Source organism: Geotrypetes seraphini, chromosome 10, assembly GCF_902459505.1.
Source record: "Geotrypetes seraphini chromosome 10, aGeoSer1.1, whole genome shotgun sequence".
Classification (NCBI taxonomy): Eukaryota; Metazoa; Chordata; class Amphibia; order Gymnophiona; family Dermophiidae; genus Geotrypetes; species Geotrypetes seraphini.
In genome coordinates this window covers 121,880,188-121,894,959 of record NC_047093.1, presented here as the reverse complement: position 1 = coordinate 121,894,959, position 14,772 = coordinate 121,880,188, and the positions used below count along the sequence as shown (strand labels likewise).

Below are 14,772 nucleotides of genomic sequence, written 5' to 3'. Positions count from 1 at the left end.
TTATGTAGTCTGAGGGGTGGGCTAGTGAACCTCAGAGAGAAGTACCCAGGCCCATAAGCCACTCTAACCACTGCATTCATGGTGAAACATATGCACCCACCAAAACCCTACTGTACTGCCATATAGATGCCACCTGCAGCCATAAGAGCTACTGGGGTGATAGATAGGTAGGCATAGTTGGTTTTTGGGGGTCTCACCATGACCTGCAAGGGAGTTGTGGCACACTTTTTGTGAAATTCACAGCAGTGTCTTGTAAGGTGCCAGCACTTTGCTGGTCCCTCCCATGTCCAAAAGGTCTTGTTCTAGGCGTTTTTGACTTGGACGAGAATGGGGTATAAAGATAGACAACTTAACGGTCTGGACAATCAAACGGCTGGATGTATAAGTAGATGATTCTCAGAAAAAAAAAATTGGGGGGGGGACATATTTTTCGAGAATGGACTTTGGACGTTTCCGACTTTGGGTGACTTGCGACTTAGGTCCAAAACAGACTTAAGACGTATTTTAAAAAATTATTATTATGCCGCTCCAGGTGTATACACTATATGATAAGATTGACCATTCAACTTTTGATTAAAATTCCAAATTAGCTTTTTTTTCTTTTAGCAATGTAATTCTGAAAATTGTAAGTCATAACTAAATTCCACCAATAACTATTAAGAATTTTGGTTAAATCTTCCCACAAATAACCTTAATAGCTACTGCTAATAGAGTACCTAACAGTGAACATCGTTGGTGGTTTATTGAAAGCCGCAGTAGTGATGCTGCCGGAGTAAATGCGCTAAAGCCCATATGAACTGATAGGCTTCGGTGCATTTCTTTGTAAAAGGGGCCCACAGAGCTTAGGTTACTGCACGTCATCAGACAAGAGCAATGTGTTTAATATCCAGGAGTTGGGTTTCAAACTGGCACTGTCCCACTTTAATAAGCTTGAGAGAGCAGCATGGTCAGATACTGTAACGTCATGTATTTTAGCAGATTGCACTTGAGAAATATCATCTTTGGAGTCAATAAAGTAATCTATCTGGAATGTGTTTGATGCGATGATGAGCGAAAAGAGTTCTCTGTCAGTGGGATGTACCGTAATAGTCGCCATGTATCTGTCCAACCACAGTCCTTCATAACAGACTAGGATAAATCGAAGTCGAGAAAAAGATTCTTAGGTAAATTAGTCACCTCTTGTTTAAAGATAATAATTCTTGAAAAAATATAGGATCATCGTTATTTAGCACATACAGTATATAAATAAATAAAAAAGGGCAAAGTTCTTTGTTCAACTTGTATGAGAAAATGTGAGCAAACTGCAACAACAACAAAAAATATATATATATAATCATATACACCAAAAGTCACAAACTTTGAGCACTTGCTTTATCAATATGTTGAATGTATCAATATGCTCAGAGACGTATTTACCCTGGAGCGAAAGTCTCACCTGCCAATCATCACATATATATATATATACTTATATTTGTGAAATTGTTGAGTGCTTTAAGTGAAAACAATTTTTGTATTTGAAAAACCTTGAAAATGTCCAACAGCGTATGGGATGAACTTATCTTGAAAAGGTTTTCAGGGCCCCGATATGGACCGTGTTTCATGTCTGCTTCAGGGAACCCAAAAGAAAGTCCAATATGCAGCTAAAAAAAATGGGTCTCTCTAAAGTCAAAAAATCTCATGCCATCAAAACCACATATAATACTTTACATCATTGCATACTTTAAATACATTTAAAGGCTACACCAGAGGGTATTTTAATGTTCTTGAGTGTCTTCTCATTTGAGCGATTCAATTCTGTAACCGTCAAAAGATGCCATGATTTAGTGCTGTTAAAATAGTCCAGCCTATGAGTGAGCAGCAGGATGACGTATTTGATATCAGTAAAGAGACAGCCAAATACAATAACATTGCATCTAAAAAGCTCTCCATCCCAATTCATTGTTGCCATTAGGATGAATTGTCTTCAACCTATAGATCTATCGATGTTCTTTATTCCACAGGATTGCTGACACATTTCCTCCATGAGCAAATACCGGAGCTTCCAAAATAGAAAACTACAAATCTCTTACTTCGTGTGAATGTTCAGACCAATGTTGCACTAGGGGCACTCAGAGTTCCAGTGTTTTACTAATGTGCTCCACAATGCGGGTTTTCACAATCCTTGTAGTATACCCTACACATATAATACAGGGCATGGGCACTGTATGATATATATAACCTGACAGAAGTTGCAATTGATCATTGTACCAAAACTCTTCTTTTTGACTCATCCAGGTACATCTAATTGGTTCAACAGGACACTGTATTGAAACTCCATACAGTGTCCACAAGAACGATGACTTGTTACACCTTCATGTCCAATCAGTTCAACAATAAATTGAGACCTCATAAGTCTCAAATTAAGTCTTCAGAGAATGCAAAGGAAGATTTTGAAAGCTGGGATGATACTGCAAAATGCCCCGATGTGATTCAATAACGTTTGATCCGGAATGCATTATGAGTAAGGCAGGACACACAGAGGGGCATAATAAAAACATTAAGTCTGATTTGGACGTATGGTGTTATATGCCCAGTCAGTAGATCACCCCTAGAACCCTTTTTAGAAATCAGCGTAACGTTAGCCAACCTCCAATCTTCAGCTACTACAGACTATTTTAGCAATAGGTTACAGATCACTAACAACAAATCAGCAATTTTATGTTTGAATTATTTCAGTACCCTGGGATGTATACCAGTCAGCCAAGGTGATTTATCACTCTTTAACTTGTTGATTTGTTTCAGCATGTCTTCCAGGTTCACCGAGATTTCTTCTAGTTCCACTACACTGTCACCCTTGAAAATTATTTTTGGTTCGAATAAATCTCTTACATCTTCCTGAAAAACGGAACCCAAAACTTCATTCAGTCTCTCCGTTATAGCCTTATCCTCCGAGTGCCCCTCTTTTGCTCCTTGATGATTCAATGGTCCCACAGACTCCCTCAAATGTTTTCTGTTTCCAATGTACTTGAAAAAGTTGTTACTTTAAGTTTTTACCTTTTGGCAAATTTTTCTTCATTGTCTCTTTTACCCTTCTTTACATCTAACGTGACAGTGTTTATGTTGCTTCTTTTCTTCTCTTTTACCCTTCTTTATCAATGCTTTAAATCTAACCTGACAGTGTTTATGTTGCTTCTTTTCTTCATTTGGATCCTTTTTACATTCTTTAAAATATTGGGGGGGGGGGGGGTTGGCTCTAATAGCCTCTCTCACTTCTCCTTTTAACCATGCTAGCTGTCATTTGTGTTTCTTTTCACCTTGGTTAAAATGTGGAATATATCTGGTCTGGGCTTCCATTTCACATCTGGCTCTAGTTGGTTGGTGGGTGTGTCTGCCTCTGCTTCACCTCTGGCTAGTTGTGGTTCATGTTTGCTTTCAGCTGGTACATTTTGATTTCAGCTGGTACTTTCAAATGCCTGTCTAATTGATTTCCTTTCTTTTGTAGCATGAAGAGAATTTCAACCTCCTTTTCTCAGCTCCAGAAAGACATGGATACCTTGTGGCAGGTGAAACCTCTGATAGAGGATGTCTCTAGGCAGCTGTCTGGGACAAAAGGCTTTGAAATGTCAGAGCACTCCATGTTGGGTCTCACCGGATGCTCCAGGTACCAACAGCAAAGTATGGGGAAGACTTTCAGCACCACAGGAAGTATAACTTTGCCTCTGCAGAAGAACTGTATAAGCTAAAATATTGTTTGAGAGAGAAATATGATGTCCTGTGTAGCTATTATTGCAACTGAGTTTGAACTAGATTGGATGGGGGTTATGGGGACCCTGACAGGATAAGTTAAAAGGGAACTGAACTGGATCCTCAAGCTGATGGGTGCCCTATTTCCCCCTTCCCTTCATCTAGCACCAGTTTAGTTACTACTGAGAACCTTAAACAGACCATGGAGGAAGCGATGATCCCATTACTAGAGGAGATCAAACTCTTCAACCAGCACACCTGCACCAGCTGTCAGCAACTGCAAAAGAAAATCTTGGTACTGTGAACAAGCTCTAGCAGATAATGAATAAAGTCTATTTTCACCTGCATAGCCACAGCTCTTATTCTGTCCCCTCTCTTGCACTTCTCTACAGGGTGCCCACTAGCTGTGATGAATTTTTTAGTGGAGTTTTGCTCTCTCTCTTTTTCCCCCTCACAGGAGCTGGAACGTCATGCTCTCGAGACACACATGCAGATGGTGGTTTTGAGATCTGACCTCCGAGTTGTACACGATGATGCACTGAGGCTGCAGAACATTCTGTCCCACCGGAGGCTGAAAACTGAGTGAGTTGTAAACATTGGGGGAGGTACGGGGATCTAGTTCTGGATGTCTATTTTAAAAGAAACCCAAAAACAACCTAATTGGAAAACCGGAGAACAAATTGCCCTCAGTCCTCTCTCTAGGTTTAGCATAACTGATATGTAAAAGGGGAACATCACGAGCCCCTTTAAGGATGGTATCTAAAATTTGCAAAAAAATCCACAAGCATTATAGTCTCAGTGTTTGTGGAAGTCTAGGCAGAGCCTCCAGTAAATGTGGGCAGTGACCCCAGTTTTGTGCTCAAACAGGACCCCCTCACACAACAGCAGAAAGTTTTCTCTTTCCTGTGCCAGGGAGGAATAGCTGCATCAGTCTCAAAATGAACATTTGGGCAGTTCTCCCCTGTATGTAGTTTGAGGCTTTACTACTTCCATAACATTAAACAGCAGAATGGCTCAAAAGGCTGAGATAGAATTGCAAACCAAACTGAACATTTCTGCCCCAGAACTAGAAAAGCAGTTTCATAAGACTGAGAAGTGCAAAGAGTGAGCCTCCTGCAATGTGTATATGCCAGTGTAAAAGAAAAGCAGTTACCGCACCTCACTTCTGGGTAGCTGTAGCGGGAAAGGAACTGTCCCCTTTCACTTTTGGGGATTGCTCAGTTGGCATGAAAAGACTTAATAATAATAATGTATTTATTGTATACCGCCCTGCCAGTAGTTCTAGGTGGTTCACAGCAGAGTTAAAAACATTTCAATTAATAAATACAATCACATGCACACTAACTTGTGAGCTAATTAATACACCATAGTTAAAATACAAATTCAGACACACAGCTATTATTATCTCAGTTAAGTACAACCTAATTGAAAGAAAATGTTACAAAAACACAGCCTAATAAAAATACCTTTGCAAACTTAAAGTTTTAATAAAAATCAACATTCTTGTTTATCAAATAAAGGAATTTTTAATAATTTCCTAAATACAGGGTAAGCAATCAACGGGCTTATCCAGGAATTCACTTTCCCCGCCTGATATTCTAAAGTCCTGTCAAAGAAAGTTTTATAATGGCATGCCCTTGGGGTAGGGAAGATAAACATACCCAAATTTCTGGTATTTTTTTTTTTTTTTTTAATTAAACAGTTTCAGATATGGTACCAGATAAGAGGGTAACAGTCCAAAAAGAGCCCTGTAACAAACACAGCCAAAATTGAAAAGCACTCTGGCCCCAAAAGGCAGCCAATGTAGTCTAGCATAATAAGGACTTACGTGATCATATTTTTTAAGACCAAAAATTAAACGAACCGCAGTATTCTGAACCAGTCGGAGTCTTAATAAGATCTTTTTCGGTAATTCTAGATAAACAATATTACAGTAACAGCATCCCAGAAGCCAAAGGAATAGAAATAATAAATAGTAGCAGTAGTTATCCTAGGACAAGCAGGCAGCATATTCTCACATGTGGGTGGCATCATCCACGGAGCCCAGATGCGGACAGTGAAAAAGTGCACCGTCAAAAGCTTTAAGACTGCCCACACTGCGCATGCTTTCCCACCCGACGCCAGCTTGTGAGGCCAACAGTTTTTCGTTTTCCGTGGAGTAAAGACATATCTCTTGTTTCTCTGTCGAATTGCCTTCCCATTTATATTTTTTAACAAACTTTTTCAAGTATTTCATGGGGATTACAAACAGATCGGAGATGGTTATCATGCTGTTGTACTGAGCCATGGTACGACCCCACCTGAAAAACTGTGTCTAGCACTGGTCGCCGTAGTTGAAGAAGGACACAGTACTACTCGAAAGGGTTCAGAGAAGAGCGACTAAAATGATTAAGGGGCTGGAGAGATTAGAGGAGTGAGAGATTAGAGAAACTGGGCCTCTTCTCCCTTGAAAAGAGGAGACTGAGAGGGAACATGATCGAAACATTCAAGATAATGAAGAGAATAGACTTAGTAGATAAAGACAGGTTGTTCACCCTCTCCAAGGTAGGGAGAATGAGAGGGAACTCTCCAAAGTTAAAAGGGGATATATTCCAAACAAATGTAAGTAAGTTCTTCACCCAGAGAGTGGTGGAAAACTGGAACGCTCATCCGGAGGCTGTTATAGGGGAAAACACCCTCCAGGGATTCAAGACGAAGTTAGACAAGTTCCTGCTGAACCAGAATGTATGCAGGTAAGGCTAGACTCTGTTAGGGCACTGGTCTTTGACCTAAGAGCCGCCATGGGAGCGGACTGCTGGGCACAATGGACCCAGCAGCGGCAATTCTTATGTTCTTATGAAAAACAAGTAATGAAGAAAAGTAGAAAGGAAAAGACATTTTGGAGTTTCTTCAAACTTTGTTCGCTATTCAGTGGCTTTCACATGAATTTCCATCTGTACTTCCTACTATGATCATCGATAGATTTTCAACCTTGTTTCTATTCTATCCCAGCTTGCCCTCTCCGACTGCTTTTCTGTAACCGATGTTTCAACCACGTCGACACATATATGTGTCCTGCCAATTAAGCATTGAGTCCATTTGATGCATGGATTTCTGGGTGATACAGGTTATCATTTCTGAAGCGCAGCGCCTTTTCAGGCACTCACACTTCGACGCCTGTGGCACCTTTGATACCTCTTGATGTTACATGGTCACAGTGCTTCCTCTTCGTTTTGAAGTGCATCACCTTTCAGGCTTCCACACTTTGATATTGGTACCTCTTCTTCATGCATCGTTCTGCATTGGTACTGATCCATGCTAAGTAGCATATCCAATAACAGTACTTTCTCCAGGTTCTTCTTACATCTTAGCATCAATGATCATTGAGTCTTTATGCTGTATTTCCTTGCAGTAGCAGTTTTTCTTCAGTACTGCAGTGTCTGCATCGATGGTACCTGTCTGGAATACATCATCGAGGAATAACTCCACATCAACACCTTCTGTGTTCTCCTTCTGTGCAGGTTGTGTCTCCTACTGGGCGTGCATCCTCTCTGAGGTCTCCCACCCTTCAACACCCTGTGGCAACATTGATACCTGCTCAGTCTCAGGTATCGGTGCAGAACATTCGTTCCAGGGTTGATGACTTTATGCGCACTGCTTCGTATCGTTTACATCGACTATTTTACAATTTTAATTCTATCTCGTTTTTGATAAGCAAATGTATCAAATTTTTAATAAAAACTTTAAACATTGGCTGAAGTTTGGGGGAATGTTCCTTTTCATCAGAGCGGTACCAAAGACATTGGGGGGGTTTCATCGTTATCCCCTTTACATTCATCAGTTCCATATCAGCCTCTGTTCATACACATTGCTCTGCTTCGCATCGGCATTCTTCAAGTTGATGATAGCACTCGTCCTCGGAACGTCCTTCTGCTTTCATAAGGTATTGTCACCGTCAATGATCCTATTCATTGGAGCATCGATCACCAGCGAAACACCGATGTTCTTCTTCACTTCGAGGCTCTGCATCAAGGTATCAAAAGTCTTCATCAGGGCACCAGCTTTTTATAAAAAAAAATACAGCTTAAATTTTATTCGCCCTTAGCCATAGCACAGCATTCCAGCTCTAGTTTCTTAATTTCCAACAGTCTTTGAACTTTATTTTTCTATGGGCACCGCTGATGTTTTTCACAGATGGCATCGCTGCTTATTTTGGAGCATCAGTCTGGGTCCAAAGGGCATCAACGTCTTGTTCCTGTTGTTGGTGATCTTCCTCCTAGGTCTTCGATCATCTTCGAAGCATCAACACCTTTCTTCGTATTGAGATTCCACACTGACATAGATGATTTTTCATCAGGAGAATGTGAGGCTTCATCTACATCTCAGAAATCAGCTCAATCTTTTTGATCTGCTCCTAGAGACTGTTTTCTTCAGTACCAGGGCTACCTAAGCATAGCATTTTGGGGTTACATGGTACCAAATCCAGATTTCTATCAAGGCATTGATCCACATTACAACCGTCTTTCCATACTACTTCAGGAATCCACCATGGGTGTAGAGCCTGTAAGGTTGTTTTTTTTTCCTGTTGTCTGGACATGAACATGAAAAACATGCAAGATCTAGTAGGGGAATTTAACATGGGTGTAGAGCCTGTTAAGTTAGATTCCTTATACTAATCACCAGAGCACTCTGATCAAAATAATTATATAGATATATGCTCCTCCTTAGATATAAAACATTACTAGGGTGCCGATTAAAGCAAAACATAGCCACAGATAACTGCAACATTGTTTACAATGTCACCCACTACAATGTTTAATTATTTTCTACACATATCTTGCTACTGTTTAAACACTCAATATACCCAATTTCACATTTCCCCAATGCAGATGTAGGCACTGAGCAATTTTATACAGTTTAGAGAAATTCTATATTATATTATATATAATATATATTATATTATATATAGTGCTTTGGTGATTAGTATATGTTTTGCATGCGCTATAAGAATTAATTTAAGATTTAAAAAAAATTCTGGTTATTTTCTTTCTCCATATTAACCAATGAAGCTGAATGGTTCTCTGCTTTATTCTCTAAGCAGGATCAACCAGGTTTTTGTTTTTTACTGAAACACACCTTCCACTGTACCATCAATGTTCATTCAATACTTTCCAGGAGGCTCATACAATTACTTTGTAGTATCTTTCCCTACATGTGTTTCTCTATCCACAACACCCTTTACTCCATCTCCTTTTTTAATCTGGAGGTTTGGGAGTGGCTATAGGGGAGGAGGAAACCACTACATCATTTTAAGGATGTTTTTTCATTTTACTCCAGTTTATCTTAAATGGAGTCTCTGGACCAAAGATTGTTTTTCTGCACAGTAAGCCACTATGTCGTTCTAATTTTATACTCCATAGCATCGGCTTTTTTTTTTTTTCCCTTCTAAGATAGTTCTTCCTTTTTATCCTCTAAAGCTTTTCTTTTCAATAAAATCATGCATTTGTTTGTTTGATTACGAAATTCCTTTCCCTTTTCATTCATATCTGCTCAGGGACATGACTGGCTTCAACTGCTCATTTGGTCAGCTGCTCCATATGGGTACATTAGCCAATAGTCCTCTCTTATTTGGTTTTTGAAGCTTTCTGGCGTCTCCAGTTCCCGCTAAGCTGCGCTGGGGTGCGCTGGCGCACAAAATATTACCTCGCAGCGCACAAGTTTCTCGTCACAGCGCACACAGTGTAGAGCACAGTTCTTCAACCGCCGGTCCGCAAACAAAATCTTGCCGGTCCGCGAAGGATTCGGTCCCCGCCGCAACGAAAGGCCGGCGTCAGCTGACTTGCAACTTCCTGTTGCAGTCACTGTGCCGGGACTCCTGCCTTCGCCGGGACTCCTGCCTTCCACCGCGTTTGCCTCCTGCCTTGTCTCCGCACCTCCAGACCAGCAGCGGCAGCTGTGTATGCTTTTAACTTCGGCACAGAGCTGCCCCTAATCAATAGTTTAGCGCGGTTTCATAAGGCAGCCTCGGGGCCTTTGCTAGGCCGGCCCACATCGCATCATCGAAGCGGGCCGGCTATCAAAGGCCCCGAGGCTGCCTCATGAAACCGCGCTAAACTATTGATTAGGGGCAGCTCTGTGCCGAAGTTAAAAGCATACAGAGCTGCCGCTGCTGGTCTGAACTCTTGGGCCGCTGAAGGAGGGCAAAAAGCAGCTGTCCTGGAGGTTTCCCTTCCTCTCGCCTTTACAGGTTCCTTTTTTCCACCTTTTTTTTTTTCCTTCAAACGGCAACGGGCCCCAGCATCGACATCAATCAAGTAAGTTCCACTGTCAATCAAGCGGTTCTGCTCGGCCAAAGCTTCCCCTGTGACATGAGCCACCCTCAGGGGAAAGAAAGTGGCCCACAAAGGTGAGGGGAAGGAGGGCAGATGATGGAAGTTGGGGGGGGGGGGAGAGAGAGAGAGAGAAGGGGCAGATGATGGAATGGAGGAGATGAGAGAGAGAGAGAAGGGGACAGATGATGGAAGTGAGAAGAAGGGAGAGAGAGCAGAAGGCAGATGGATGTCAGTTGAGAAGGGAGAGCAGATGCTGAATGGAAGTGGGGAAAGAACACATACTGGATGGAAGGAGGAGATAAATAAAGGGGGAAGAAAATAGTAAGATAATGGAGGGGTGAGGGAAAGGGGTGACAAGCTGTGTGTAGACACAGTGAAAAGAGGGAAACGGGACTAAATAGTAAGAAAGAATTTAATTTAGATGGAGGCAGAAAATAGAGAAGGAAGACCAGAGAAGAAAAGGGAAGAGAGAGCAGAGAATGATCAGATCTGAGTGGAGGAAATGAGAAGAGAGATATGCTAAAAACCACAGGGGGGAGGGAAGGATAGAGATGCCAGACCATGAGGGGAACAGAAGGAAGATGATGGATGCTAGACCAAATTGGGGGGTGGGGGGGGGGGGGCAGGAGGGGAGATGGCAGGGAAAGACAGACAGTGAATGGAAGGGGCAGATGCTGGACTGAAGAGACAGAGAAGGTTATCATGCTGCTGTACCGGGCCATGGTACGCCCTCACCTGGAGTACTGCGTCCAGCACTGGTACTTTAAGAAGGACACGGTACTACTCGAAAGGATCCAGAGAAGAGCAACTAAAATGGTTAAGGGGCTGGAGGAGTTGCCGTACAGCGAAAGATTAGAGAAACTGGGCCTCTTCTCCCTTGAGCAGAGGAGATTGAGAGGGGACATGATAGAAACATTCAAGGTACTGAAGGGAATAGACTTAGTAGCTAAGGCAGGGAGAACGAGAGGGCACTCTCTAAAGTTGAAAGGGGATAGATTCCATACAAACGTAAGGAAGTTCTGTGGTAGAAAGCAACATATTTATTTGGCTCATAACTTGCTGGCGCCCGATATTTTTAGCTCACAGTGAAAAAAGTTTGCTCACAACACCCGCCCGCTTAGAGGGAACACTGGACCACACTACCGGAAAGATGTGCTGAGAATTGAGTCGGTTCAGCGAATGGCTACCAGGATGGTCTTGGGGCTCAGGGATCTCACGTATGAAGAAAAGCTAAAAAAACTGCGGATGTACTCACTGGAGGAACGAAGAGAGAGGGGAGACATGATTGAGACCTTTAAGTATATTACAGGACGTATAGAGGTGAAAGATGATATCTTCTGTCTTACAGGGCCGTCGGTCACCAGAGGGCACTCGCTGAAAGTCAAGGGAGGGAAATTTCATGGTGATGCCAGGAAGTACTTCTTCACCGAAAGGGTGGTCAATCATTGGAACGAGCTACCTCAGCAAGTGATTGAGGCCAACAACGTGTCAGATTTTAAGAGAAAATGGGATATTCAAGTGGGATCTCTAGGGGAGTAAAAGTCAGGGAATGGGTCATTGGTATGGGCAGACTTGATGGGCCGTGGCCCTTTTTCTGCCGTCAATTTCTATGTTTCTGTATTTAGATTCACCTACCTCTAGGAGGTCACTGATTATTTTTTCAACCTCCAAGCATATCGGTTTTTCCGGAATCCTTCCTTTGCCTCCGTGTTCTCGTATCAGACAATAGGTTTTGCGAAGCAACTCAAAGTTTCTAAGTTTCTTGGAACCCAACTCTTCCTCCATCCCTTTTATTGAAGCTAGGGAGTCCCACATGTGAGAATATTCTGCTTGTCCTAGGATAGAGCACAGTTACTTATCGTAACAGGTGTTATCCGGAGACAGCAGGCAGATATTCTCACATCCCGTCCACCTCCCCTAGTTGGCTTCTTCGATTGGGCATAGAACAGATGACCTAGTGAGCTGGCGTCGAGTGGGAAGGCAGACAGTCTTAAAGTTTTTGAATTCTTAAAGTGCCAGTGCACTTTTTCACTGTCTGTACCAGAGCTCCATGGATGACTCCTTTTCAACATATTCATAGGGGATCTGACTCAGGGGCTTCAGGGTAAAATAACATTATTCGCCGATGATGCTAAACTATGCAATACAGTAAGTGAATGTAATTTACAGGATAGTATGACACAGGACCTGCTTACATTGGAAAGATGGTCCTCGACCTGGCAACTGAGCTTCAACGCTGGGAAATGTAAGGTTATGCACCTCGGTAACGGTAATCCATGCAGAAACTACACCTTGAATGGGGAAACTTTAACTAGTACTTCGGCGGTAAGAGACCTAGGAGTAATCATCAGTGCAGACATGAAAACTGCCAATCAAGTGGAGAGGGCTTCATCTAAAGCAAGGCAAATGTTGGGATGTATCAGTAGAAGCTTTGTCAGCAAGAAGCCTGAAATCATAATGCCGTTGTACAGAACCATGGTGAGACCTCATCTGGAATACTGTGTACAATTCTGGAGACCTCATTACCGTAAAGATGTGCTCAGAATCGAGTCGGTTCAACGGATGGCCACCAGGAGGATCTTGGGTCTCAAAGGTCTCTCATATGAGGAGAGACTAAACAAACTACAGCTTTACACTCTAGAGGAACGTAGGGAGAGAGGAGACATGATTGAGACATTTAAATACATCACAGGACGTATCGAGGTGGAAGATGATATCTTCATTCTCAGAGGACCTTCTGCCACCAGAGGGCATCCGCTCAAACTCAGGGGCGGGAAATTTCGTGGCGACATAAGGAAGTACTTCTTCACAGAAAGAGTGGTTGACCGTTGGAATGAGCTTCCAGCGCAGGTGATCGAGGCCAATAGCGTGTTGGACTTCAAGAATAAATGGGATACATATGTGGGATCCCTACGAGGGTCAGAGGAGGAAAGAGGGGATCCCTACGAGGGTCAGAGGAGGAAAGAGGGGATCCCTAAGAGAGTCAATCTGACTAAATAGTCACTGGGTATAGACTTAAGAGGAAGGGACAGTACGGTGGGCAGACTTGATGGGCTATAGCCCTTTTCTGCCGTCATCTTCTATGTTTCTATGTTTCTATGACATTGCCCACATGTGAGAATATCTGCTTGTTGTCTCCGGATAACACCTGTTACGGTAAGTAACTGTGCTTACGAGTAGGCCTAGACTGCAGAACTGCTGCTGGATGTAAACTAGGATTCATAAAGAGTTTAACTGGTGCTTTGTTTTCCATATTTAAATCTATGTTGGGCATCTGGCTGCCCAGTGCCAACTTCTAAAGGACTGTAAAATGTCCCTTTGTAATGGAGCAGCCCTCAGTGGTTTTCAACCCATGGTAACATAGTAAATGTCGGCAGATGAAGGCCCAAATGGTCCATCCAGTCTGCCCTATAAGTACATGCATTACAATTTCATAATTGAATTGTCTTCTTTTTTCTTTGTTTCTTCTGGGCCACAAACCCTAGAAGTCCACCTGGTACTGTCCTTAGGTTCCAACTACAGGAGTTGCTCTAGCCTATCCAAACCATCTCCTTTGCGGGATTCAGACCGTGAAAGTTTGCCCATTCATTTTCTAGTTAAAGATCCTCTGTGTTCATCCCAAGCTTTTTTGAATTCCATCACCAGGCATTCACCATCCTCTCCATAAAAAAGAATTCCTAACATTACTCCTAAGTCTACCACTCCTTCAACCTCTTATGTCGTCTTCTAGTTTTACCAATAAATATGCATGAGGTAGATTGCATACCAGAAGGCAGTGCCTGTAAATCTCTGTCATGCACATTCAATGTGGATATCCAGAAAATTTGATTTGCCAGGTAATCGCCAAGAACTGGGTTGAAACACACTGCTCTAGTGCAGGGGTTCTCAATCTAGTCCGTAGCACACACAAAGACAGTCTGGTTTTCAGGATATTCACAATGAATATGCATGAGATAAATTTGCATGCATTGCCTCCGTTGTATGCAAACATTTATTCATTATGGGTATCCTGCTCTAGTACATGGAAATGGGTTTAGTTCTTCCAAGTGATTGGGTTTTCTGAAGAATATTCTGCTTGAGGTGCTGGGATTTATCTCTGGAAATACAGTTGGAAATTGAGAGGAAAAGCAAATAGTGAAATACTAAAGCTCTATCTCTGATCCTCCTTACAGAGAGAAGGTGGACTTGGAGGACATCTATCTGAAGATGTATTCCATGCAAGAGAAGCTGCGCAAGCTGTCAGCAGAGCAACAGAGCCCCGTGAAGGAAGCTGATGAGGCCCTGGAGAGTTGTAGGTCCTGTCCTGATGGAAATGTTCAAAATAGCAGCTCCGTGTCATTAAATTAAAAATTCTTCAGTGAAATCAAAGTCCAAACGGCTGTCCCTTTACAGTATTTCTCAAATTTCCACCTAGCTATGTACACACAGAGGTGTTCAAGGGAGGGAAAAGTCCAGAAGGTAACACTGGCAGTAGGGTACCGGCCTCGCTCTGTGTATTCAGCACAAGGGAATCCATGTATAAACCATTCTGAGTGAAATCAACATCTGCTGGGACATTCTGCCCACGGCTGTGGCCAGTCTGGGACACATTACCTGGCAGGTTCCAAGAGGAAATCAACTTTTCAACGCTCATTTCCAGAAATCAGTGATGGCTTTCCTAAGTCCACTTGTCTAGTCATTTTTTAAGGACTTTTCCTCCTGGAACTTATCCAATTCCATTTTCCATTTATTTAACTCC

The 14,772-nt window shown here is 42.4% G+C and overlaps 1 protein-coding gene across 1 annotated transcript in view; it reads left to right on the top strand.

Moving 5' to 3' along the window:
- Positions 1-14,381, top strand: part of TSKS (testis specific serine kinase substrate) — a 29,762-nt gene extending 15,381 nt beyond the window's left edge. The window contains exons 8-11 of the mRNA XM_033962300.1: positions 3,482-3,640; positions 3,889-4,018; positions 4,181-4,305; positions 14,207-14,381. Of these exons, the coding sequence (XP_033818191.1) occupies positions 3,482-3,640; positions 3,889-4,018; positions 4,181-4,305; positions 14,207-14,381 (589 nt within the window). The remainder of the gene's footprint in view (positions 1-3,481; positions 3,641-3,888; positions 4,019-4,180; positions 4,306-14,206) is intronic.
- Positions 14,382-14,772: the final 391 nt, after the last annotated feature.